At 35.6% G+C, this 24,849-nt stretch overlaps 1 protein-coding gene across 2 annotated transcripts in view; it reads right to left on the bottom strand.

Annotated features, from left to right (window-relative positions):
- The window catches only part of SUCLA2 (succinate-CoA ligase ADP-forming subunit beta), a 45,567-nt gene that overhangs the window by 7,238 nt on the left and 13,480 nt on the right, over nucleotides 1-24,849 (bottom strand). For both annotated transcript variants that reach the window (XM_019650859.1, XM_019650860.1), the window contains exons 5-8: nucleotides 16,308-16,436; nucleotides 13,823-13,961; nucleotides 2,301-2,462; nucleotides 2,063-2,205 (exon numbers count right to left, since the gene is read on the bottom strand). In XM_019650859.1, the coding sequence (XP_019506404.1) occupies nucleotides 2,063-2,205; nucleotides 2,301-2,462; nucleotides 13,823-13,961; nucleotides 16,308-16,436 (573 nt within the window). The remainder of the gene's footprint in view (nucleotides 1-2,062; nucleotides 2,206-2,300; nucleotides 2,463-13,822; nucleotides 13,962-16,307; nucleotides 16,437-24,849) is intronic.

Genomic DNA, 24,849 nt, shown 5'->3' with positions numbered 1-24,849 from the left:
TGGTTAACCTAACTAACTTCTCTCCATGCCACCCCCACCCAAAAAAGAAGAAAAATGAATTTCATGATTCTGTCTCAGACATGCCTCTAAATTAGGTTTCTTTGCTTTATTCTTACTGACACTGTCAGGCACCTCTTCATCTTTTGGAACAATCAGGTATAACAACCAAATTTATCTCTTGTACCAGCGCCTCCCTACTCTCCATTTCACCTTCTACTAGCAGGAATACCTGCTTTACAAAAAATTAAAAGGTATAGATATATGTTTTTATGTACGTGCCAGAGTAGGGGGACTCAATTCCGAACTCCTTACTATAGATACAGAGATCTTCACAATGTGGGCTCGGTTTGCCTACATTATCTCCTATCATCCATCCCAAGAACGCGATGTTCTCACCTATAAGCATCGCACTATTCCATGAACATTCTGGCCCTCTCTGGACTTGATGCTTTTGCATATTTTCTTCCCCTTGCCTGACTCACTCAGTTCTCAAGACAGCTCAAGGTAACATCCGTTCAGTGAAGGCCACCCTGATTCTCCCAGTTCCTGGCTGTCTCCTGTTCATTCACAGCACTACATCCAGGTTGTCACACCAGTCAGACTATAAATGCCTTGAGGGAAGGGACCAAGTATTCCCAAATCTAAGCACAGTGTCCAGGACAAAGTGACAGTATATGTATACAGCTACATCAGTGCTATCCACATTGTCGCCCTGGGCTCCTGGCCTGTTTCCAACTCCAGTGCCCTTCAAGTCAGTCCCCAGCACTGGAATTTGTCATAGGCTTTTCTGCATTCTTGGACCTAAGCCCTAAAAGCCATGCTTAAAAATATAACCAGAATTCTAGTTCACCTTAGTAGGTACTCAATAGTTAGATAATGACATAATACTGTGCTTTTAGAGGTTATGCCAAAATAAGCTATAGAAATATAGCTCCAATAAAATGTTTACTTTACAAAAAACAATAACAAGAGAAATAAAGCACATTTGTGTCTCATTTTAGTTTAATGCTTTTTATAAAACTGAATATGGCAAATAAGCCTATAGGCTCAAAGTGAAAGAACAGTAAAATATTTTTTTAAACAATTCTAAAGTCTAACAACAAATAAAAATGTATACTGTCATCATCATCAGTAATGAGTATTTATTAACAACCTATGTATGCACTGAGCATTATGCCAGTCTCTGCAAGAGGCAACAATGAGGAAGACACGATCCCTACCAATGAGGAATTCTCGGTGTAAATTCAGTAAGGCTAGTTCCAGGGAGGCCATTGTCTCATTCCATAAGCCTTACAAAATTGGCCACATAGTAGATATACTTCTTAAAAAGTGTCTGGTGATTGATAATATGTATGTCTTTGGGATAATGATGCTTCACATCCCTTGTATTTTGATAATCACTTATAAAGTCATAGTTCTATTATAGCATATCTACATATGACAGATTATATAAACATTAAAATCAGTGTTTCAGAAGAATATCTTAGTGAATGCAAAAAATACTCCAAGTATGTTAATTAAAAAAAGACTCAAAATATACATATTAAAAGATACAAAGACAAATGGGTGAACTATCTGGTATGTGAATTATATCTAGAAAGATATACATACTCTGTGTGTGTGTGTGTGTGTGTAAAATATTTAAGCATTAACAAGTCTTGAAGAAAACATATCAAATCAATAGGAACAAAAGTTATCTCTGGATAAAACTAAAGATTATTTTCTTCTTTTTGGCTTTACACACGACAAAGATTTCTGGGCTTTTGTGGTCAACTAGAATCTTCATGAATTTTTCCATAGGAATGTGTTTCCAAGTCAAATCACTACCATTTATAATACTACCTAACACCACCTGTTATTTCTTCATCTTGTTTTCTAAATCACAATGGGAAACTTTATCTTTTTCTGTAGTTAACTTTTATTGCATTGATTTCAGCACGTTTCCAAACTAATGAGGGCTTTTAAACTTTAATACTCAACTAGTATTACAATCACATCTACTAATTAATCAAGTTACTTCTCTTCATTCAAATTCTATAACAGATGCCCTGCCCTTCCTTACCTTTTTATCTGAAGTGATAAGTTTAAATGCTTCTGTTACTTGATGGACTGTGGCACCACCACCAACATCAAGAAAGTTGGCTGGAGTCCCTCCATGAAGTTTTATTATATCCATTGTGGCCATAGCCAAACCAGCACCATTTACTATCAAGAGGGGAAAATGATTTGTATAAGCAACAGACACAAAGAAAATAAATGAAGCGTAGCTAGTGCAGCTCTAACATAAAAACGCATGGTACCTAGACAGCCTATAGTCCCATCTAGGCCAATGTAGTTGATATCTGCCTTAGCTGCGTCTTTGTCCCTTTCATCTTCCTGGGTCCAGTCCTGTAGGTCAAAGATTTTCTTCTGGCGATAAGCTGAATTAGAATCAAAATTGATCTTTGCATCCATACACAGCACTTGAAAGAAAAAAGGAAAAAAGAAAGTGACCTTAATTTCATGACACACACAATAAACTAGCCAATAGTCAAACATTCTTTAGTTTAGGGGAAAAACAGATTTTGTTACTTTATTGAAAATATTTCAATTTATGTTTACAATGAATTAAAACTGTTTCTTGAAAAACAGTATTTGGGAATTGAAACTGTCCATCAAAGTTACTGGTTCTACATCTATCGTAGGCAATAAAGAGGGGAAAAAAAACCCCTCAAAAACATAAAAAATAACTTTTTTAAATTGCCCAGAATTAACTGTCCATGCTCCTGGCTAAACCCTTCACTTCTGCCCTCTATTCTTTTCCCTCTCATCTACTTAAAGACATTGCTCCAGCAATTGTCTTTCCTGCATTATAAATTCCCCCCTTCTACTGGCTAAATCAAATTTACTTGCAAAAATACTGTTCTTTCTTTCACCTTAATAAAAATAAAGGAAAAAAATATTTTAGCCCCTACAGCCCCCTTAATTCTTTCTATAACAGCAAAACTCATGGAAAGAGTTGTCTGTTTAAACCAGGGATCAAGAAACTATGGCCCATGGGCCAGATTTGGCCTGTGCCTGTTTTTGTATGGCCTGTGAGCTAAGAATGGGTTTTACACTTTTAATAGGTTGTGAAGAATAAAGAATGGGAAGGAGCAGAGGTGGGGAGAGAGAAAGAGGGAGAGGGGTAGGAAAGCAGCAGCAACTGAGACCATATGCAGCCCACAAAGCCTAAAATACTTTTTATCTGCCAATCCCTGTGCTTATTAAATTTTTCTCCTGCCTTCCTCTCTTAAATCTACTCTAATCAGGCTTTTACTTCTAGCACTCTACCAAAATGGCTCATATAGGGGGGTGACCGGTTAGCTCAGTTGGTTAGAGCGTGCTGCTGATAACATCAAGTTTTCTGGTTGGATCCCTTCATGGCCCACTGTGTCTGCGCCCTCCCTAAAAGAGTCAACCATGCCATTGTAGCATGAAGGCAATGTGTAACCAATGGCCATGGCTGCTCCCCAATTAAAAAAAAAAAAAAAAGGCTCATATGAAAGTCACCTTTCCAAGGTATAGCCTTTCAGTTCTACCCCTTCCTTGCTCCAGTCTAACTACAACTTCTCCTTGCTGTTCCTAAACAGATAGAAGGCTCAAAAAACAGCAGTTTCAGCTGCAGCCCAACACAAGACACATGGTTTGGAGGTCAGCTAAGTTAACTACTAATAACAACAAAAATCAACATTCTTTCAAAGGAAGATAACAGAATTCAGAATCTACCGGTATACCATATCTTCCCCCAAAAGTCCAGTATACAATTAAAAATTACTAGATCTGGGCCGGCCGAGTGGCGCGATGGTTAGGAGCTGGCTTGGAATGCCGGAGGGCCCCGGTTCGGATCCCACATATGAGGGCCAGTGACGCTGCCCTCCACAGCTAAGATGCTGAACAACAGCTCAACCTGGAGCTGGGCTGCTGTGAGTCGCCGGCGATGCCGTAGGCTGCAGCCCCTGTGGCAGTGGGTTGCCATGGGCTACTGTATGTAGCCAGCAGCCAGCGTGAGCGGCCAGCAGCCGCAGCGAGCGGCCGTCCAGAGGCTGGCGACTGATCTGCCTCGCCTGGGAAGAGCACAATGATGGTGCCGACTTGGGCCGGTGAAGTGACGTCCTCCACAACTGGACTGAGGAACAAAACGACAGCAATTTGTCTGTTCCCCTTCCCCCAGTTCCCCAGCACTGTTCCCATCCCCCCAACTCCCCAATAAAAATCTTTAAAAAAAAAATTACTAGATCTGTAAAGAAACAGGACAATGTGACCAATAGTGAAGAGAAAAAGCAATCAAGTGTAATCAACGGAAGATGACCCAAATTTAGAATTATCAGAGGACTGTAAAACAGCTATTTTAAATATGTTTAAGGATTTAAAGGAAAATATAATAATATAACACCAGATAGGTAATCTCAGAAGAAAATAAAAGTATAAAAGGAACCAAATAGAAAAACTAAAACCCAAAAGTACAAGATCTGAAATGAAAAATTCACTGGGTGGTTTTAAGAACCGAAAGATAGATAAAAAGAGGTTATTCAATCAGAATATGATTTACAAAAAAGAAAACCTCAGTGACCTATTGGACAGTATCAAGTCATCTAACAGTATGTGAAATTGGAAGGAGAAGGGGAGGAGAACAGGGCAGAAAAAAATACTTGAAGTGATAAAAAAATATATCAAGCCAGATTTCTATATACAGTAAAAATATATTCAAGAAGACAAAATAAAGACATTTTCAGAAAAATGGTAGCACAATTCCTCACTAGCAGATCTACATTAAAAGTTATGCTAAAGAAAGTTCTTCAGGTTCAGGGGACATAACACTTGGAAACTTGGATCAACTACAGCAGTGGCCTCAGCCAGGGGCAGTCTGTCCCACGGGGGATATTTGGCAATGTCTACAGGCATTTTTGGTTGTCACAACTAGCAGTTGCTACTAGCATCTGAGTGCTACTGGGTAAACACTGTTAAATATCCTACAATGCACAGAACAACCCCCCACCCACCACCAAAAACAAAAATGATCTGGCCCCAATATGTTAACAGTGACATGGTTAAGAAACCTTGATCTACAGAAAGGGAAAGAATACCAGAAATATACGAGCAAATAATGAGCGCCAGGTCTCTAAATGTTGGCTAAATGTCAGCTAAGAGAATTACAAATACGGAAAGGGGTAGAACTAGAATGAACTCGGTGGTACTGGAGTGAAATGAGAGGTACCAGTATAAATTCAGAGATTTAAAAAAATAGATATAGACATAACTATATGTGTTTTTATGTATGCATTCTCATGCTCGCTCGCTCTCTCTCTTTTTTCTAGGCTCTGCGCACTGAAAAGGCTTGGAAGCAATGACCCATCAGTAGCAACAAGTACAGGCAGCATGCATATCTTGGTTTCTAAATACCATTTGCCATTAAAGGAACCAGGGTCCCTTAGCATAAAGGCTGAGCTGTGAGAAAGTAAAAGTTAATCCTGGAACATCTTGTTGCACAAAAAGTAAAGAAGTACTCAAAGAACACTTATAGACACATTAAAAGGGACATAGCAAAAGGACAAAGGGAAAACTTATGGTCATGCAAAACCTATACACAAATGTTCACAGCAGCTTCATTAGTAATAGCAAAATACTGAAACAACCAATGTCCTTCAAAGGGCAAATGGTTGAATGAATTCTGGTACATCAAAACAACGAAAACGAATGAATTATTGGTACATGCAAGAACTTGGATGGAATTCAAAAGCATTTTGTCTAGTAAAAAAGCCAATCTCAAAATACAACATAGTGTATGATTCCATTTATATAACATTTTCTCAATGACAAAATGATGGAGAACAGACTAGTGGTTTCCAGGACTTAAGGACAGGGTAGGGAAGAATAGTTTGAAGGATGTGAATGAAAAGAGCTACACGAGAAAGTTCTTTTGTAGGGATAAAACAGCTCTATATCTTAATTAAGGTGGTGGTTACACAAACCTAGGTATGGGATAAAATTAAATAAATTTATACATACACATATCTATACATACACACATGGACACACAAATGATTTCGGGTTTTTCAAAAATGGTGAAAACTGAATAAGGTAGTTAGTCCAGTTAACGGTAATCTACCAATGTCAATTAACTGCTTGGATATATACAGCTATATAAGATGACACCATGGGGTGAAGCTAAGTGAAGGGAAAATGAGATTCCTTATATTTTTTTTACAACTTCCTATGATTTATATTTATTTCAAAATAAAAAATTTAAAAATAAAAAGAGGCCACAGGACACCTTGAAAGTGCCTTTACTGGCCAAATCTGGAATAATCTGAGCAACAAAATAATGATAAAAAATGAATTATAACTCATTAAGTAAGAATCCATGAGCCCATTCTGACACAAACAAATAAATTAATAAATGAATAGGGAAGAAGGGAAAGCTCTTCTTTACAATACAATGCCAACTAGTAAATATAGAAGGGATGGGGTTAGAAAATCATCAGTAGATGTCAAAACTAATGGGTAAAAAGTATGAGGAAGAATATAGTCTCAAAATATTTTCCCACAAATTACCTAATAATTACAAAGAAAAAAATAGTGATTCTATAAGCAAGAAATCTGATGGACACTACCTTAACCAAGAGATCCAAGTTAATATGATCAATATTGGAACAAACCAACATAATGTGGCTCCTAATAAAATGCACTATGAATGAAAAACACCATGAAGAAACATCAGACAGAGGAACACAAACTTCAACATTCTACAAAACAAATGATCTCTTCTCTACACAAACAAATATATGTGTTGTGTGTGTGCACCAAGGTCAAGAAACAAGGCAAAATGAGGCATTGTTTGAGGTCAAACAGAAATGATAACTAAATTTAGTGTGTGAGCCTGGGCTAGAATCCTGGACCGGAAGAAGAGGCGACAAGAATAAAGGATGTTACCAGGACTCCAGTCTACATTTGAGTATGTGCTGTGGATTAGATGATAAAATGTTATCAGTGTTAAATTTCCAGGTTTTGATCAATGTATTGAGGTTATATAAAAGAATGTTTGTAGATACTGAACTATTTAGGGGTTAAAAAAAAAAGTACAATGTCTCCAACTTAAACTCAAATGGTTCTAAAAATATATTTTTTTACATATACACACATACACAGAAAGAGGATGATAGAGAAAATAAGGCAATATGCAAATGAGTGATGATTCTGAGTAAAAGATATATGAAGTTCCTTGTACTATTTATTTCTGTATCAAACTAAAAAGTTGGGGGGGATCCACACAATACCATATTCACAGTAAGCAGTGATTTAGTCAGCAAAACATCACGCATCATATTAAATTAATGCTGTTGAATAGAAAAAAATATATTGGCAATTATTATCCTTTGAGCTTCCACTTTTCATCTTCCAAATTGTTGGGTAGTTATATTTAAGATCTATATCAGCTAAGGAACAGATGACCACTTTTGATAATTCTTCCTCCCAAAGAGTACTATATACCTTGCAAATTGTTCAGTTCTAAATATTTTCTCATTTCTATTATGTTTTCTTCATTAACTCATAAATTATTTTCTCTAAATGTTAAAAAACATGACATGATAATTTGATTGCTTTGTGCTTAAAGACTACTACCTATGTTAACTCTTGAATATCTGTTGAAACTTTTTAATTTGTGGCTCAGTATTTCATTTCTTAATTGGTATCTGAAAAAATGTTTTTCTAAATTATGGTACAGGGCTGTATATACATACATATCTATTACATTAAAAAAATTTAACATGTTAAAAATGAGGAACACGTAAGCAAGGCATTAGTTCTTACTAGGTCTCTGGCGTATAGACTCCAAAAGATGAAGACAGGTTCACTCAGTAGCTGTATGAGGGTGATTCTCCAATGCAAACAGACTTGGGGTGAAATCCCTAAGAGACAGAATTCTTAGGCCTGAGTTCTGTAACAGTCAGTAGAAACAACCACTGAAATGCCTGCTAACAAGCAAGGATGGATGTAATATCAGTAAACATAATCCATACTCAATTCATACTGGAGTCCCAAAATCATGGTGCCCAAAAGGGGGAAATTTTTAAAAGATTACACATTGGTCAATTAGTCCCCCACTCTCCCTAGAAATCACAAAGGCACCATGTCAAAATCATCTTCTCAGAGATTTCTCCCAATTGATTTTTAAGTCCATAGGTAATACAAAATGGCATCCTGGTGACATTAATATCAGTCCATTCGGCTTCCACTCAGTTTCTGCCATGACTTTTGATAAAACTAGGGACAAGATTCTGGGAACATAACTGCGCCTGGTATCATTGTTCCTGACAGTGGACATGGCTTGGTTTTTGTTTTTGTTTCTTTCCAAAATTTGGTAACTGAGGTGTTCATGCTGTTATAAATTTGTATGTATTATTAACTTTGTGTGCTCCTTTAAAAGTGAGGTACATAAGAGATCTGAAATTCAAACAATATATTGTAACTTCTGAGACCATGAAGAAATGCTACCCAGTCCAAGCTGCCATGGCTGAGATAATCCAAACTTTATCTAGAAATCATAACCTGTTTAGATAATATTATCAAAATATTCAAGAAATTAGAGAAAACATTAATTTCTTTGCACTTCTAACTCAGAGAAATTTGACTTGGGACTTCAGTACTCTAGGCCTTTGAACTTTATCACATTTGGACTTTAAACTCCAGGTGTGTCTTTTTTATGCAGTTTATTATTAGAGTATTTTATGGTATCTTAATGTCATAATTTAATTTCCCTGAGGAACCTCTGATATTCCAACAGACAACATGACTGAGAATAATCTTGATGTCAGAAACAGAAAGAATGACTTTCAAAATTGGACATAACGCTTTCTTATGGCTGATATTAGTGTATCATTTTGACCCATTTTAGAAACGTCTGGGGGCAAAAATCCAAACTACCTATAGGTGTTTCCAGAATACCCAAAGAACAATAGTTGGGATCAAGATGGTAGCCTCAAAGTCAGAGCAGGACTACCCAAGCAAATAGCTAGTCTCTCCTCCCTCAAGAGCTCCAAGTCCACCCTTATAGCTCAATACGTCAAGAAAACACTGAGGAATGTTGGGGAGATCAAATCATCACCACTAGCCATGTGTCCCTGGGCAAGCCACTTTATCTCTTGGTAACTCAGTTTCTTAACCTATAAAATAACAACAGGAGTAGTATCTACCTCACTAGACTATTATAAACATTAAATGGACTAAAAGGGTTCATATTTGTAAAGTTTTGACAATACTGCTTAGCAAACAGTATTTATGTTTTTGTTAAATAAAGGGGGAAAATATACACCTTTGAAAGGAATTTACTGCAAGAAACCAAAAGTATACTCAGAAGGTCTCTTTTGAGTGGTCAAAATTCAAAATTGATGTATTATCAAAGAAGAAACTGAAAATAAACCAAAACATGGGAGACAAGCTGAAATATAGTAGAGATGTTTTTAAAAGACTAAGAAAAATAAATACAACAATAGAATTAAAGTCTACAAATGAAGAATAAAACAATAAATAGTCTGTACACCAGCTATAAACAGTATGAATATATAATGGCAGAAAAGATCCCATTCAAAAATAGCAACCAAAAATGTATTCTACAAATAAACCTAAGAAGAAATATAATATCTACATAAAGAAAATAAATCTTATTTAAAAAGATATAAAAAACGAGACTTGTAAAAGTAAAAAAATAATGTATTTCTAGTTGGACAAACTGGCTACTAGCAAGATGTTAATTTCCCCCCAACAATTTATAGGATTAACGCAAACCCTATAAAATTCCAGTATGATTTTTTTTCTAACAAAATGATCCCAGCAATAGGAATTAGTAATTTGACATCAAAGTGCCAAAAGCAGAACCAAAGGTTTTCAGGAAGTTTGTGAACCTCTAGGCTGCATAAATAATAGTACATGTGCACATGCTTACATAGGAACACCAGAGTCGTTTCCTTGGATGAAGATACTGGATTTCATGCAATTATCACTACATTCTTAAAATGCCCTTAGCCCACAAAGAGTTCAGTAATACAAATCTTAAAGAATAAATAAGAATTGCCTCCCTAAAAAATAAGTATTTTTAAATAAGCACATAAGGGAAGACTTATCCATTATTAAAACTTAAAATTATTGATACAAAAACAATCAGATCCATAGAATTAGACATTTGAATATGATAAGGTGGGGTATCAAAAATCAGAAAAAAGCATGTTTTATTTAATGATTTTAGGAAAACTATATGGAAAAAAGAAGTAAAGCCAAAGTAAAATCATAATCAATCAAAGACTTAAAAGTAAAAAGGAAAATAATAAAGAACACATTGCAGATACATATTTCCTGATCTTATATAATGTAAATATAATGACAGAAAAGGTTCCATTCAAAATTGCAGCCAAAAATGTATTTCTACAAACAAATCTAAGAAGAAATATAATACCCACATAAAGAAAATAATCTCATTTTTTTCTTAGAGGAAAAAATATCTCTCAGCATAAAAGCAACTGAAGTCAAAATGAGACTTGACTACATGAAAAAATGAAAAACTTCACTATGTATGTCCAAAAACAAATAAAGCCAAATTAAACAATAGACAAACTTGGAAAATATTTATATCAAATGTCAGAAAAGAGATTAACATCTTTAATATACAGAGTCCATACACACGGAGAGATCACCAGGATACATTAGGTGAATAAGGAAAATGCAAAATGTATATAGTATGCAATCTTTTCTATAAAGGGGTAGTTAAGACCTATTTTTTAAATTTGTTTTTATTTGCAAAAGAAACAGCAGAAAAAAACACACACAAGAAACTAAAAATGAGGAGAGAGGAATGGGAGTAGATAAGGTTATGGAGAAAGCAAAATTTCAGGATAAATGAGTGAAACTGGTGGGAAAATATACTTTGTTATTTTGTTCTGATTTTTGAACAAAAATAAGTTTTCAGAAAATAAACAGAGACTTCATTAAATTAATAAGAAAAACTATCCACGTTTCCTTTGGATACTATAGTAAACTGCATAATGGCCACCCAAAGGTAACAGGTCCTAATACACAGAACCTGTGAATGTTACCTTACATGGCAACATTTTTACAGATGTGATGAAAATAAGAATCTTGAAAGGAGGAGATTATCCTGTATTATCTGGGTGGGCCCTAAATGACATCACAAGTGTCTTTATAACAGAGAGGCAGAGGGAGGCTACATACACAAGGAAGAGGGGGAGGCAATGTGACCACTGAGGCAGAGGTTGGAATGAGGTGGCCACAAATCAAGGAATGGCACAAGAAGTATGAAAAAGCAAGGAATGGATTCTTCCCTAGAGTCTCTGGAGGGAGTGGAACTGCTGACACCTTGAATTCACGTGATACTGGTTTTGGACTTCCAGCTTCCAAAACTGTGAGGAATATCTGTTGTTTTACACCCCCTCGTTTGTAGTAATTTCTTACAGTAGCCATAGGAAACACACAGGTACCAAACGACATAAACAGAAAATTCTATCTACTGAGGAAAACGTGCCCGATACACATGAAAAATTCTCAACATTACTATTAATCAAAGAATTGAAAAATAAAATACTATTTCCTGATTATCAGTTTGATAGAGATTAAACCCAATGTAACACTCACATCTGGCCCAAGTAGGCAATGAAATGGACACTGTATATTAGAACAACTTCTCTAGACAAAAAATCTGGCAAAATACATCTCAAAATGTTGTTATTCATACCCAATAATCAAAACATATGTTAAAGAAGTGGTCTCACAGATACAGAGGAACAACTGATGGCTGCCAGTTGGGAGGGGGAGGGGATGAGGGGGAAGGGGAAGGGATTAGACAGAATAAATGGGTAACTACAATATTGCCACAGGGACATGAAAGACAGTTCGGGGAATATAATTAATAATGTTGTAAGTATTTTGTAGGGTGTCAGATGGTCACATGTGTTGTTAGGGACACCACTTCATGGATGAAGTAGAGGCTTGATCACTGCACTGTACACCTGAAGCTGATGTTGTATAATATTGTATGTCAACTATAAGTGAATATATATAGAGAGAGTCATGGGACGTGTAGTATATATAGTGTGGGAATGGAGTCAAGGGAATGTAATAGATATGTATGATATTGGGGGGAAGTGGGGCGGTGGATTGGGGAGGGGGGTTGTCACCTCAAGGGGTAAAAAGTATAACTATTGCACTGTGTTGTACAGCTGAAACTAATTCTAAAAAATGTGTATTTCACAATAAAAAATAATTAAAAAACAAACAAAAAATGTTAAAAAATACTATTACTTTTTGATCCAAAAATTCTAAGAATCTGTATGAAAGATAATCATTTCTATTAAAAATTTATATACAAATAAAATACAAGCCTTTAAAAATTGTACCTTTGAAAAATATTTGACATGAAAAAAATTCTACTATAGTTTTGAGTTTAAAAAGGGAAAGATATAAATTGAATAGACAGTATGATTCCAATTACAAAAAAGAAGTGATCTTTTTTGAAATGATCTATGTATGTAAAACAAAAATAAGGTGTTGGATAATCAGGTTATAAGAGTTCTTTTTTCCAACCTATATTTCTTGGCACTTTGCAAATTTTCTATAATATATATACAATACCCTTAATCAGAAAAACATATAACAATGCATACAAAGGAAAAGAAAAACTGAATACAAAGAAAAAAGTTATTAAATAAAAGAACAAAGACATTCCCTTAGTGACAGAATACGGCTGTAGAATTTTACAACTGGAAAGAACTCAAGAGTCTTGCTTTCAATGTTATTATGTAACATAATCAAAAAAATAATATAAGAAATATCTGTTTTATACAGATAATTCTCCTTCACTGAATGTGTCATTTTTAAAATGTACTTCAGCCTTCACTCTTTAAAAAAAAAGTTATTTTTAGTTATACAAACTACCTCTATTATCATAAGACAATTTATTCATTCTTCTTTATACAACCATATAAATGACTAACCCAAAATTGATTTCCATATATTAGTTATAAAGAATATAACTAATTAGAAGTAAAAAAGTGAAAGATGACCTACAAATGTTTAAGATTAGAATGTCCAGGGACCTGAAACAAAATCAAATTACAGCAATAGAAGCAGTTAATATAAAATATCAAGAAAAATTTAGACTACAGTAAAGCAACTTACATTTTTAAAAGAAACTATATATGGAAGGCATGATAATTCAGACTCTGATTTACCTTTTAAACATATGCGAAAGAAAAGCTGTCAAAGTGGCTTCTCTAGTGGCTAAAAATATTAAAAGGCTATATCAGAGTATACCCTTTATACAATAAAGACCTATGATATCTCCAAGGTCTAAAGATGGCTAACTCTGCAAGCTACAGCTTTTTACTTACTACCACACTGGACACTCTAACCCAGCACTGCCCAACAGGACTTTCTGCAGTGATGGAGATGTGCTTTCCAATACAGTAACCACATGTGACTACTGAGCATTTGAAATGTGACAAGTGTGACTGAGGACAATTTAATCTTATATCCTTTTAATTAAACTTAATTGCCACATAAAACTGATGGCCACCATAGTGGGAAATGCAGCTTTAACTCCTATGTACCTAAATATATATTTAAGATGTTTGTTTTAATGGGTCTGTCTCATACTTCTTTACATTCATTCTATTTATTATAAAAATAGCATCTACATAAGAATCAGTTCGCTTCCTTATGAATTCAAATTTCTCAGTGAAGCATACAGTAGGTGGATTAACACATAATCAATGTTTGATAAAAGAAGATACTTTACCAGCTCCATCTGAATCCTCTACCATTGGATTTATTTCTACCATGGTTGCATCATATTTCAGAAAAAGGTTGTAAAGCTTGACCATGTTTTCTGCTGCAGAATCCACAACACTAGATGGAAATCCCATCTTCTGTGCAAGCTGAAAGCAATTTGTCTCTATTACAGGTATGTCACATACATCCAATCAACATTAAATTATTGTAAATAAAAAATCTTGTAATTTATCATTTAAATAAGCATGAATCATTTGTAGTCAAAAACTAATCACCGAAATAGCAGCTATTATTACTAAATGGTTAAACAAAACTTTTTATTCAAAACCCTCACAAGGCAGGTTGTTTGCCCATTTTACAACTCAGAAAGAGATTCCGAGAGGTCATGTGATTTGCCCTTCACCTAGATTCTAGTTCCAGTGTTTATTCCATAGCCTCCACTCTGTCTCTAAGCCTTATGGCTAACCTAAACTAAAAGAGGCTTATATGTTATTAGAACTACATATAAAAGATGGACTGTCAATCCCAATGGCCCAAACAATGGCCAAAATATTCAATTATCTATTTTACCTTTTAGGTAATTCACGAGGAGTGTCTATTTAAAGCAATGAGGACAAATTCAGTCAAACAAGTATTATCTCACTCATTCAAAAATCTACTGAGCACCTAATATATACTAGGTCCCTAAATATAAGTTTTAAGTTTCTAATCTAGTAGAGGAGTTTACAGTCTTGAGCAGAGATTCCTAACTAGATATACCTGAAAAGCTTTTTTAAAAATTTATATACCAAGGTCCCAACACAGAAGTTCTGGTTCACAAGTGTTATGGTGGACCACAGATTCAGAGTTTTTAAAGTTCCGTAAGCAATTCTGAGCCACTGGTACAGAAGCTACATGTCTGTATGTTTACTCAAACTGCTGCTACTGCTCAGGAATACTACAAAGGAGTTTTCTCCTCCTCCAGTTGCTACCCCAGGCTGCAATACATTTGACTTTCAACAATAGAAAATCTTCAGTTCTTTGAGGGTGAATGTGATTTTTGCAAAAAGTTAAGTGCCAATAAATAAAGTTAATGATCAAGCCAAGAAATGTCATTTTTAGTTAAGACATTTCAAATAAAAAATAATAAGAAAGAAACTACTATTTCATTTTAAAGAAAGGTTTTTACTAGGTCACAAACAACTGTTTCAGATTTTAAACAATTGAGAATTCCAAAAGAATTCTGTCAATCCAGTATGACATTAATTTGCCAAGCATTGTGCTAGGTAATATTTCTTTTCATTACTCAAAACGGTATAATCCTAGTAGAGTATTCCTTCAAGTATTCTTGTAAATCAAGTATCTTCTTTCTCATCTAAATTTAACTCTCCAGTCATCACTCTCACATAACTACCTAATGAATCAAATCTCTGTCCCTTTTAAACATCTGTATCATTCACTTGCCTAAATGCCTGCTTCAAGCTTTACCAGGAAAATTTATCTCCTTTAAACCTTTGTGCCAGTCAAAACTCTTGCTCTACTGTACTTCAATGCCATAAGCTTATTTTGACACAGTTTCCCACTAACAGATGTAAATGTCATTCAAGCTTTAATATTCAAACTTTTCTTTTAAGATGGGTCACTTTTTTTATACCCAAACTAAACAATTTAATTCAATAATAGTACTATAAACATTACCAAGCAAATCTCACAGGCCATACATAGTCTTGGGGGTAGGGGAGGTGGGGGAGGGAATGGAAGGGGAGGAAAAGCACACAAGAAAAACAGTATAGAAAACTAATGAAAGTGTAGGCAAAATTGATCATGCATTTACACACACTGAGAAAAAGTCCATGGCTTTCATCAGATTCTTAAGTGTCCATAAACCCCACCCAAAATAAAATCACTGATCTACTGGGGATATATAAGGCAGTATCCTTACCATTTCATACAATTTTCAGGAAAAAAGGGGGGAGATAGGAACATGTTATATGCCACCAAGGCGATGTATAACAAAATACAGACTAGTTTTTTTTTTAAATGAAAGAAAAAATATGGAGAGAGAGGGAAAGGAAACCTGTAAATTAGAAAAAGACCCAGGAAACATATTAACCAATAGCAATGAAGGACTTTATATGGCTTCCCACTCAAACAAATTGTAAAAGAAAAAAAAACAAAAACAAAAAAACAAAAACTTGAGACAATTAGGCAATTTGAATTGAGTGGGTAAGTAATGATACTAAGGAATTACTGTTAATTATATTAGGTATGGCAATGGTATAGTGACTATTTTAAAAGAATCCTTATCTTTTAAAGATACATATCAAAATATTTATGGAGGATATAAAGAAAAATACTATAGACACTTCTAAAAGTTTCCATTTCTAACAAGATATTAACATGCCTTCACATTAAAAAAAAATTTTTTTTAAACTTGTACAAAGTTAATTCTCTTTCTTTAGGAATTATAATTACCCAACAAAAAGCTAGAAATTGTTCGGAATACAACGTACCCGTACAGCTTGTTCCTTTTTGATGCCTTCTATAATATCAATAGGTTCTTTAACTATGGCGTCAGGAGACTCGGCTGCAACATCTTCAATGTTGACACCACCTTGAGAACTTCCTATTAATACAGGACCCTAAAAGGAAAGTGAACAGTCAAAACATCTAGATTTAATATTGGAACTGTCAATAAAATTGTAAAACCTATTTATGCACAACATCAAACATCCACCTATCACTCCCCACTCCTATTTTTAAATTTCCTTGAGAATTTATCCTAGCATCTCCTGCACAGTACCCCTTTATAATAAATGTTCAATTGAAATAATGGAAAAGAAGTAAAAAGGAAGAGAAAGACAATGACTCACTGCGAGGGAAAAAGATTAAAAATACACACAAAATTTATACCAAATAAGTGTATATAAACATGTATATGTGAAATAGAACCTATTTTTCGAAAGAACTGAACCATTCAAGTACTATTTAAAGAACTTTAAAAATCATATAAACAGAATACTGGTATTTAAAAGGGAAGGTCTAATATACAAAAGTCCCCAATTTTATTAGCTACAGGAGTACTACAAGTCAGTAATAAAAAAAAGCTGCCTGGGGGCCGGCCAAGTGGCTCAGTTGGTTAAGAGTTTGCTTAAGAGCATGAGCTCTGAGCAATAGGGTTGCTGGTTCGATTCCCACATGGGCCAGTGAGCTTTGCCCGAGCTGTACCCGCCACTGAGCTGCCAACATGTGACAGGATGGCTCAGCTGGTGAGAGCATGTCCTCCTAATGACAAGATTGCCTGTCTGATGGTGGGCTACGCCCACCCGCGGCTGGGACTGAACTTGGCACCTTGAGCTGAGCTGCTGCCCGGATGTTCAGCGGATGGAGCATGTGCTCTTATCAGCAAGGTTACTGGTTCGACTCCCGCATGAAGGGAAAAAAAAAAAAAAAGCTGCCTACCTTAAAGAATAGCTCTAGCTATTATCATGAACAATACCAGAAGATAAGATATAAATATTAAATAATTAAGTCAACTTTTAAGTCCTTTAAAATCAATCAATCAAGAAAAAATCCTAAGGCTAAATTATCTAACAGATTTGCTAATTTATGCATAAAGCTGGAAATAATCTTAACGTGCAAAATAAGGAAATGGTAAACCATATTACTAAAGATTAATCACATAGGAAAATGATCTCAATAGTGTTATGTGAGGAAAAATTATATAAAACCCTAGATTCTATTCTCAAGTACATTTTTTAACCTAAAGTGTGTTTTACATGTGCACGCATCCACTATTCACATAAACAAAAAAAGGATGGCAAATAAAACATTAAAAGATAATACTTTTGTCATTTTATGTCAGTATTTTCCAAAAAAAATTTTTTTACAATGAACATACTACTCTTAATCCAGAAAACACAGTGTGACTCTCATGACAAAAAAAAAAAAAAGACTAATTACACATTTCTATCCCAGCACCTAGTATTTTAGTAAAAAACTCATTTAAGTTATAATGTAAAGGAAAGAAATAGTATTGTATTCATTATTATTTGGAGACCTAAATAGTCCTTCCAATCTTCAAAATAAGGCCATAGCAAAAGGGGGGTGGGAGAATCTATTACTTTTTAAGAGATTTAACTGCTATTTAGATGAAAAAGGAATGATTTTTAAAAACTACCAGCCTCTAAGAAGAAAGGCTGGGTGGCTGAGGAACACGGGCGGGTGGGAGATTTATATTTCCTGTATATTTTTGCACCTTTTAAATTTCATACTATGTGATTATATTTCAATATACATGTGGAAAAAAAATTGGCTGTCCTTTGTCCCCAGTGTCTGGGAGGCAACTTCTAAACCATCCAGTTATATCTGAGAGTTTATGCTAATGAGGTGACTCATGGTGGGCCCCTAGATAGTTAATGGAAAGAAGATGACTCAGGTGGGTGCTGGCCAGGCAAGAAAGACCAACAATGTAATGAGAGGGTTGGAGCTTTGAGCCAAATATCAGCCCACCCTTCGGGGAAGGAAGGGGGCCTGAAGATTAAGTTCAACTGAGTGGTCAATGACTTAATGAATTGTGCCTACTTAATAAAACCACCCCAAAAAGCTCTGGACATCAGGGAGAGCAAGATGGTAGAACAGGAAGCCCCTGTTCTACCATCTTGCTGTCCCACAGAAACACTAATTTTACAACAATATATAATCCAAAAAGCCTTTATGAGATCGCCAGAAACCAGTTAGGAAGTTGTAGCACCTCAGGTAAGTTCAACTGCAACAAAACCGGTAAGAAAAGAAAGTTGTTTCACTTCATCCAAGTCAGCCCACCCACCCCGATCCCACCCAAGCTGACCAAGCTCAAGATCAGGAGAAATAGCCCGATGTTGGGCTTCTCTCTCGTGAAGGAAAGAGAAAACTAGGCTGTGTATCCAACATTCCTGCTTTTCTGGAGCCTGTCCAAGGGACTGGTTTCAGTCCCACCTGACTTGGAGGCTTGATTGTGAACCTGTATGCTCAATGCTCGAGCAGCCACTGAGAACGAAAAAGAGCTCAGCAGCTTGTGACAGCACCAGAGAACTTGTAACGCTGCAGAGAGAAGCTGACACAGCTCACCCAAGTTGGGAAAAAGCACTCAGCTCGTCGCTTTTTTTTTTTAACAACTCAAGGAACTAGAAAAAGAACAAATTAAACCTAAAGTTAGCAGAAGAAAAGGAAATAATAAAGATTAAAACAGATATAAATGAAATACAAGACAGATAATAGAAAAAAATTAACAAAACTAAGAATTGGTTTGTTGAAAAGATCAACAAAACTGGCAAACCCTTAGTTAGACTAAAAAAAAAAAAGAGAAAAGACTCAACAAAAACCAGAAATTAAAGAGGAGACATTACAACTAATGCCACAGAAATAAAAAGATCATAAGAGACTACTATGAACAATTATAAACCAACAAACTGGATAACCTGGAAGAAATGGATAAATTCCTGGAAACAGTTTACCAAGACTGAGTGATGAAGAAATAAAATATCTGAACAGGTCTTTAGCAAAGTAGAAGATTGAATCAGTAATCAAAAATCTCCAAACAAAGAAAAGCCCAGGACTAGAAGGCTTCACCTAAGAATTCTACCAAGTATTTAATGAACGAATGCCAACACTTCTCAAATTTTTCCAAAAAGTGGAAAAGGAGGGAACACTTCCAAACTCATTCTATGAAGCCACCATTACTCTGATACCAAAATCAAATATATTACAAGAAAACTACTGACCAATGTCCCTGATAAATATTGATGTAAAAGCTCTCCACAAAATACTTGCCAACCAAATTCAATAACACATTAAAAGGATTACGCATTATGATCAAATGGGATTTATTACATTCCCAAATGTAATGCAAGGATGGTTCAGCATACAAAAATTAACGTAAAGTGGGCCGGCCGAGTGGCTCAGTTGGTTAAGAGCTCGCTCAAGAGTTTGAGCTCTGAGCAACAGCGGTTCGAGTCCAGCCCGAGCTGAGCAGCCGCTGAGCTGCCAACAGGTAGCAGGATGGCTCAGCTAAAAAAAACAACAACAACAACAAAAAAAAATTAACGTAAAGCAAGACATTAACAGAATCAAGGTCAAAAGCCACATGATCATTTCAACTGATGTGGAAAAAGCATCTGAAAAAACTAAATACCGTTTCATAAAAACATTCAACAAACTAGGAACAGAAGGAATTACTTCAACATAATAGAGGCTATGTATGAAAAGCCCACAATGAATATCATACTAAATAGTGAACAACTGAAAGTTTGCCTTCCCAGATCAGGAAAAAGGATGTCCACTGTTGTCACTTCATTCAACATAGTATTGAAAGCCAGAGCAACCAGGCAAGAAAAAAACTGATAATCTAAATAGGAAAGGAAGAAGTAAAATTACTGTTTGCAGATAACATGATCTTGTATAGAGAAAACCCTAAAGAACCACAAAAAACTAACAAACAAAATACCCTATTTAAAAACTAAACAATAAGTTCAGCAAAGCTACAGGATACAAAATCAACACACAAATATGTCTTGGTTTTTGCACACTAACAATGAACAATACAAAAAGAAAATTAAGAAAATTATCCCATTTACAATAGCATCAAAAAGAATAAAATACTAGGGGGCCGGCCGAGTGGGGCGATGGTTAAGAACTGGCTTGGGATGCCAGAGGGCCCCGGTTTGGATCCCACATATGAGGGCCATTGACACTGCCTTCTACAGCTAAGATGCTGAACAACAGCTCAACCTGGAGCTGGGCTGCCATGAGTCGCCGGCGACAGCGTAGGCTACAGCCCCTGTGGCAATGGGTTGCCATGGGCTACCGTGTGTAGCCAGCAGCCAGGGTAGTGGCCAGCAGCCGCAGTGAACGGCCGTCCAGAAGCCGGCGACTGATCTGCCTCGCCCGGGAAGAGTGCAATAATGGTGCCAACTTGGGCCAGTGAAGCAACGTCCTCCACAACTAGACTGAAGAACAAAAGGACAGCAACTTGTCTGTTCCCCTTTCCCCAATTCCCCAGCACTGTTCCCTTCCCCCCAATACCCCAATAAAAATCTTTAAAAAAAAATAAATAAAATACTAGGGATAACTTAACCAAGGAAATTAAAGACTTCTACACTGAAAACTACAAAACATTGTTAAATGAAACTGAATAAGATATAAATAGATATCCTGTGTTCATGGATAGAAAGACTTAATTTTGTTAAAATGTCCAATACTATCCAAAGTAATCTACAGATTCAATGCAATCCCTATTATAATCCTAATGGCATTTTTTTCCAAATACAATCTTTTTCCCATTTTCCATTTTTTTACAGAAATAGGGGAAGAAAAATTCTAAAATTCTCTGTAAGGACCCCAAATAGCCAAAATAACCTTGAGAACAAGAAATCTAAACTGAAGGCCTCATCATGATTTCAAAACATATTACAAAGCTATAGAAATCAAAACAATATGGTTCTGGTCTAAAGACATATAGATTAATGGAACAGAACAGAGAAGCCAGAAACAAACCGTCATGTATATGGTTAAATGGTCTTAGACAAAAGTACCAAAGGCTACACAATGGGGAAAGGATAGTCTCCTCAATGAAGCGTGTTGGGGAAATTGGATAGCCACATGCAAAATAATGAAGGTGGACCCTTATCTTATACCATATTCAAAAATTAACTCAAAATGGATTAAAGACCTAAATATGAGACCTGAAACTATAAACCTCCTAAAATAAAACATAGGGGAAAAGCTTCATGACATTGGATTTGGCAATAATCTCTTGGATAAGAAAACAAAGCACAGGCAACAAAAGCAAAACTAGACAAACGGGACTATATCAAACTTAAAAACTCCTACAGAGCAGAAGAAAAAGTCAACAAAGTGAAAAGGCAACCTACAGAGTAGGAGAAAATATATGCAAACCATATATCCATCTGGTGAGATTAATATTCAGAATATAAAAAGTACAACTCAACAACAAAAACCAAACATTCCAATTTAAAAATGGGCAAAGGACTTAAATAGACATTTCTTCAAAGGAGATATATCTTGGGCCGACCGAGTGGCGCGATGGTTAAGAACTGGCTTGGGATGCCAGAGGGCCCCGGTTCGGATCCCACGTGTGAGGGCCAGTGACGCTGCCCTCAAAAAAAAAAAAAAAAAGGAGATATATCTTAGCTTAGGATGCTATAGCAAAATACCATAGACTGTGTTGCTTAATCAACAGACATTTACTTCTCACAGTTCATGTCTCACACCCATACTAATTTCCTTATTAAATGATTGTTTGGCACACCCTTCATATTGTTCCAAATAGCCCTCTGATTTTTTGCAATACTGTAGTCCTCACAGGGGATACATTACAAGACCCCCAGTGGATTCCAGACCACAGATAGTACTGAACCCTATACATACATACAGTTTTTTTTCATATATGTACATACTTTTCACTTAAAGAAAGCACTCTACAGCTTCTCTTTCGCACATCTTGCACTTTGGAGCCATTCATAAGTAAAATAAGGGATACTTGAACATAAGCACTGTGATACCTCAACAGTCAATCTGATAACCGAGGTGGCTACTATATGACTATCTGCTGGGTAGCAACCAATGAATGAGTCACGTCCCCTGCAGGGGGGAGTGGAACAGCATTAGACTCCATCACACTACTCAGAAAGATACAATTTAAAACTTATGAATTGTTTATTTCTAGAATTTCCCATTTAATATTTTCAGAATGTGAATGAACACGGGTAACTTGAAACCATGGATGGGGTGGTGATCTACTGCGTAGGCAAGCTGAGAATTTTCCAAATCTTAAAGTTCTGTTTCCTTTTTGCTTTAACAATTCCTTCTTCAATTCAGTTCTCTCTTCTCAAATTTTAGTAAAAGCAATCAGGAAGAAGCAAGTTGCTCCTTCAACACTTTAGTTAGAAATCTCCTCAGCTAAATATTCTATGTTATCACTCCCAAGTTCTCTACCCTCCACAAAACACCACAACATGAACACATTTCAGTCAAGTTCTTTGCCACTTTATAATAAGGATCACCTTTTTTCCATCGTCCAATAACATGTTCTTCGTGAACTTCCGTAGTTGGCAATATTCTGCATATTGTCACATATCAATATGCCAGGAGGGTGACACATCCCTGAGGACAAGGAAACCTTTATGTTTGGGATTCTCCCAGACCTTGCTCTATGCATCTCTCCATTTGGCTGGTTCTGATTTGTATCCTTTGGCTATAATAAAATTGTAATCATAAATATAGCACTTTCCTAAATTCTGTGAGTCTTCCTAGCAAATTATGAAACCTGAGTGGGTGCTAGGAACCTGCAAATTTGTAACCAGCTGGTCAGAAGTGAGGGTGACCTGGGAACTACCAAACTTGACGCTGGTGTCTGAAGTAAGGACCATCATGTGAGGACTTGTCCTTAACCTGTGAAGTTTGGCCCAACTCTGGGGGCTTCATGTCAGAACTCACTGCACGAGACACAAAACTTTTTTTTAATAAAAGAATTCATTGTGTCTTCTGAGACTAAAGAAGAGAACAGTAAAAAACTTAAAAAGAGAAATGTTTGAAATCATAGTCTACTTTTCAGTTCTTCTATAAACTACAAATGAAAAGGTATTCTTCATTTCCTCTCTAGCAAAGCAGTTCATAATTATAAGCTTTTACAAAGATCTAAAGAGAGGGGGGAAATCTCAGATTTAAGAAAAGCCTGTTCAACTACTGCCATGCTGTTGAAGTAACATGTGATCTACAGATAAGCCCAAAATATAATTTTATTCAACAGAAGAGGCAGAAGCCAACACAATTTTAAAGCATTTGAACATTTTATTTTAGTTTTATATTCCTTTTCTTTTTGTATCTACTGATAAGAGAAACGAAGAGCCACATAGAAGGCAACATTACTGAGGAGAAAAAAGGTAAATTCTCACTAAAGTAATGATTGGCTATAAGTTAGAGAAAAGGCTAAAAAAAAATACATATGAAATAATTATTTTTAAAAGTGAATAAATAGTCTCTTTTTGTACTAATTCCCTGACCAATTAGAAAGAAACCCCAAAATTTGTAGCCAACTGGTCAGAAGAAAGCTTACATGGATAAATAGAGAGCAGTTAAAATAATGACTACAGTTTTGCATTTTGTTACAACTGCTGAATGAATAGCTGTTTCTGTTTAAATGATTTGGTTTTCACTTTTAAATTTTAGTAATAAGCTTTCAGAACAACTTAAGTTATAGCAAATAGCTATAATTTCCAATAAATTAATAGTGCTGTTTTCACCTTAACCTACGTTCCTCTTCTCTTGTTGGTCTAGCAAAAAGTTTTGCCTCAAAATAAATTTGAATTTAAAATTATATGACAAAGAGGCCACTAAATAAAATAAAGATCTCTTCTTAAAAAATAAAAATATGAGACCCAGCAATTCCACTCTTGGGTATCTATCCACAGAAATCCAAGATGCTAATTTGAAAAAATATATGCACCCCCGCTATGTTTATCACAGCACTATTTATAATAACCAAGACTTGGAAACAACCAAAATGTCCATAGGTAGACAACTGGATTAAGAAACTGTGGTACATTTATACAATGAAGTATTACTCTGCCATAAAGAAAAATGAAATTGTACCATTTGCAATGATATGGATGGACCTAGAGAACATTATGTTAAGTGAAATAAGTCAGTCAGAGAAAGACAAATACCATATGATTTCACTTATATGTGGAATCTAAAAAACTGAATGAATGAGCAAAGTAAACAGAAGTGGTCTCAGAGATATAGAGAAACAACTGATGGTTGCTAGTTGGGAGGGGATGGGGATGAGGGAGAAAGGGAAGGGATTAGACAGCATAAATAGGTAACTACAATACTGCCTCAGGGATATGAAAGACAGTTCAGGGAATATAATTAATAATGTTGAAATATTTTGTAGGGTGTCAGGTGGTCACATGTCTTTTAGGGAAACCACTTAATGGATGGGGTAGAAGCTTGATCACTGCACTGTACACCTGAAGCTGATGTTATATAATATTG

Source organism: Hipposideros armiger, unplaced genomic scaffold (genome assembly GCF_001890085.2).
Source record: "Hipposideros armiger isolate ML-2016 unplaced genomic scaffold, ASM189008v1 scaffold_148, whole genome shotgun sequence".
Classification (NCBI taxonomy): Eukaryota; Metazoa; Chordata; class Mammalia; order Chiroptera; family Hipposideridae; genus Hipposideros; species Hipposideros armiger.
The sequence above is the reverse complement of the archived record's forward strand: the minus strand, read 5'-3'. Positions and strand labels throughout refer to the sequence as shown.